Source organism: Lipotes vexillifer, unplaced genomic scaffold (assembly GCF_000442215.2).
Source record: "Lipotes vexillifer unplaced genomic scaffold, Lipotes_vexillifer_v1.1 scaffold395, whole genome shotgun sequence".
NCBI lineage: Eukaryota > Metazoa > Chordata > Mammalia > Artiodactyla > Lipotidae > Lipotes > Lipotes vexillifer.
The window spans coordinates 7,141,270-7,143,576 of NW_006797390.1; the positions used below are offsets into that span (position 1 = coordinate 7,141,270).

General features: G+C 61.2%; 1 protein-coding gene across 1 annotated transcript in view; it reads left to right on the forward strand.

Moving 5' to 3' along the window:
• Positions 1 to 1,780: 1,780 nt before the first annotated feature.
• The window catches only part of B4GALNT3 (beta-1,4-N-acetyl-galactosaminyltransferase 3), a 95,621-nt gene continuing 95,094 nt past the window's right edge, over positions 1,781 to 2,307 (forward strand). The window contains exon 1 of the mRNA XM_007469471.1: positions 1,781 to 1,949. Within this exon, the coding sequence (XP_007469533.1) occupies positions 1,781 to 1,949 (169 nt within the window). The remainder of the gene's footprint in view (positions 1,950 to 2,307) is intronic.

Below are 2,307 nucleotides of genomic sequence, written 5' to 3' on the forward strand. Positions count from 1 at the left end.
TCCGCTTGGTATCCATACGTTTGTTTGTTTATTCTCTATGTCTCTATTTCTGCTTTGCAAATAAGATCATCTATGCCATTTCTCTACATTCCACGTATATGCATTAATATACGATATTTGTTTTTCAGTTCTTACTTTTGAAGCCTTACAGGGAAGTTGGGAGACTATACTCAAACTCAAAGTGAGTGTGCACCTACCAGTGGGTGGATACACATCAGGCTGCCAGTTGTGCTAAAGCTCCAAGGAGGATGGGGTTGCTCAGGACTGGGCAGGTCCAGGAAAGCTTCATAGACCTGAAATGGACCTTGGAGGGGTCAGACCTGACCAACTGAACCAGCTGGAAAGGAAAATGTGTTGGAGGGGGTGAATAAACTCATTTTAGCTGCAGCAGCTTTCACATGGCCACGTAAAGTTGGAAAAGGTTTCGGAAGGCCTTGAATGCCACATTTACAGTTTGCGCTTTAACCAGTAAGCACATTTTCGAGCAGGTGTATGGATGCATAGAGGATTTTATGAAGATGATCTGGTGGTAGTGGAGCAGATTGGGGGGGGTGGCAGGTGGGGAGCCCGGAGTTGGGGGGCTAATTAGAAAAGTTCCAATAGTCCAGTAGGGCCTATGGGATGGTTGGACATCCAGCTACAGTGGTAGCAGAGGGAAGGGTAAACCACTCAGTTATGTGAACAGCTGTGTTTCAACAGTATTTGCATGCTGTTCATTTGGCTTTAAAATGTCCGGGAATGCTTTTGACCCCCTGCTTTCTCCATAGTCTCCTGAGCATTGTCCCCAGGAGAAGAAGCAAAAAAGAAAACTGCAGTGTTCCCCGATGAAGATGAATGACCTTAGGCAGTCCACTGTGCTCCTCTGGACCTTAATTCTCTCATTTAAATCAGATAATAATGTTTTACCTGCCTGAAGGCAGAGAACTGGAATTCAGAATATCTTGATGAACTTTTTTAACTCTAGGAGTGAGTTTGTGTTTTTGTTGTTGTCGTTTTGTTGGTTTATTTTCTGATTTGTAATTTTTCCTCAGAACACTCCAACATCCATTCTCCCCCCAGGCTCTGTCATCCTCGTCTGGGAGCAACTACTTGGGTTCACCCCGGGGGCCGTACAACTCTCCCAGGGTCTCTTGGAGATGTGGTTGGGAGAGGGGACCGCGGCTGAATTGAGACGCCAGGGTTCCCCAGCTCCGATGTCTACTCTAAGGCAGGAGTAGGGTCGCTGCGGGCCACGAAACGCCCCAAGCCGCAGCCTCCCCAACACTGCCCCCGCCCCGCGCCCCGCGTCTACAAAGCTTCGACCTCACTCGTGCTTGGGGAGCAGAGTGCAGATCATACCTGCCCCACGCACCCCCGGCAGGCGGAGGCGCCGGGAATTGACCAGCGAGGCCCGAGCGGCCGACCCCCTCCCGGCTCCGCTCGGGGGCGGGGCCCACCTGTGCCGCGGGGGCAGGGCGGGGCCGGGGGCGGGGCAGGTGGGCGGGCGGAGGCGCGGGAGGCGCGGGAGGCGCGGGAGGCGCGGGAGGCGCGCGCGGGGGCGGGGCGGGCGCGGGCGGGGCGGTGCACCTGGGTAGCCTCCTCGTGGGCAGCCCGAGAGCTGGCGGCGAGTGAGGAGCGGCGGGGCGGCCGGCAGCAAGCCCGCGTCCGGGCGTGGGCAGGAGCCGGCGGGGCCTCGGGAGGAGCATGAGCCGGCGCCCCGCGGCGGGGCGGCCTGGGCGGGCAGCCGGGGCGCGGCGCTGAGAGCTGGCCGGGGCCGGGCCGGGGCCAGGGGCGCAGCGCCATGGGGGGCCCCCGGGCCGCGCGGCTGCTGCTGCTGCTGCGCCCGGTCAAGCTGCTGCGGAGGCGCTTCCGGCTGCTGCTGCTGCTCGCCGTGGTGTCCGTGGGGCTCTGGACTCTTTATCTGGAATTGGCGGCGTCGGCCCAGGTCGGCGGGAACCCCCTGAACCGGAGTGAGTAGCGCCGGGGCCGCGGCAGGCGCGCAGCAGGGAGGGGGCAGGGCCGGCGGCTCCCGCCTCAGGGGGGACCCACCACCCATCTCAGACCCGGTCTCCACCTCGCTGGGTCTCCAGGTGCCGGGCGCCCCGCGGGGGGTGAAGCCGGGGGAGCCTCGGGGCCACCCCTGGCCGCGCTCGGCTCGCAGACCCGGTACCAGAGAAACGCGTCCACGCGGGCTGAGGTCCGTGTCTGGGGCGCCTTCGGCCGCCTCCACCAGGCCGCTCGCTCCGGTCTGCGCGACCCAAACTTTGCTACCCGCCTTCTCCGTGGCTTGCTCCGTTTGCTCCCCTGCGGCGTTTTGGGGGGGGGGGG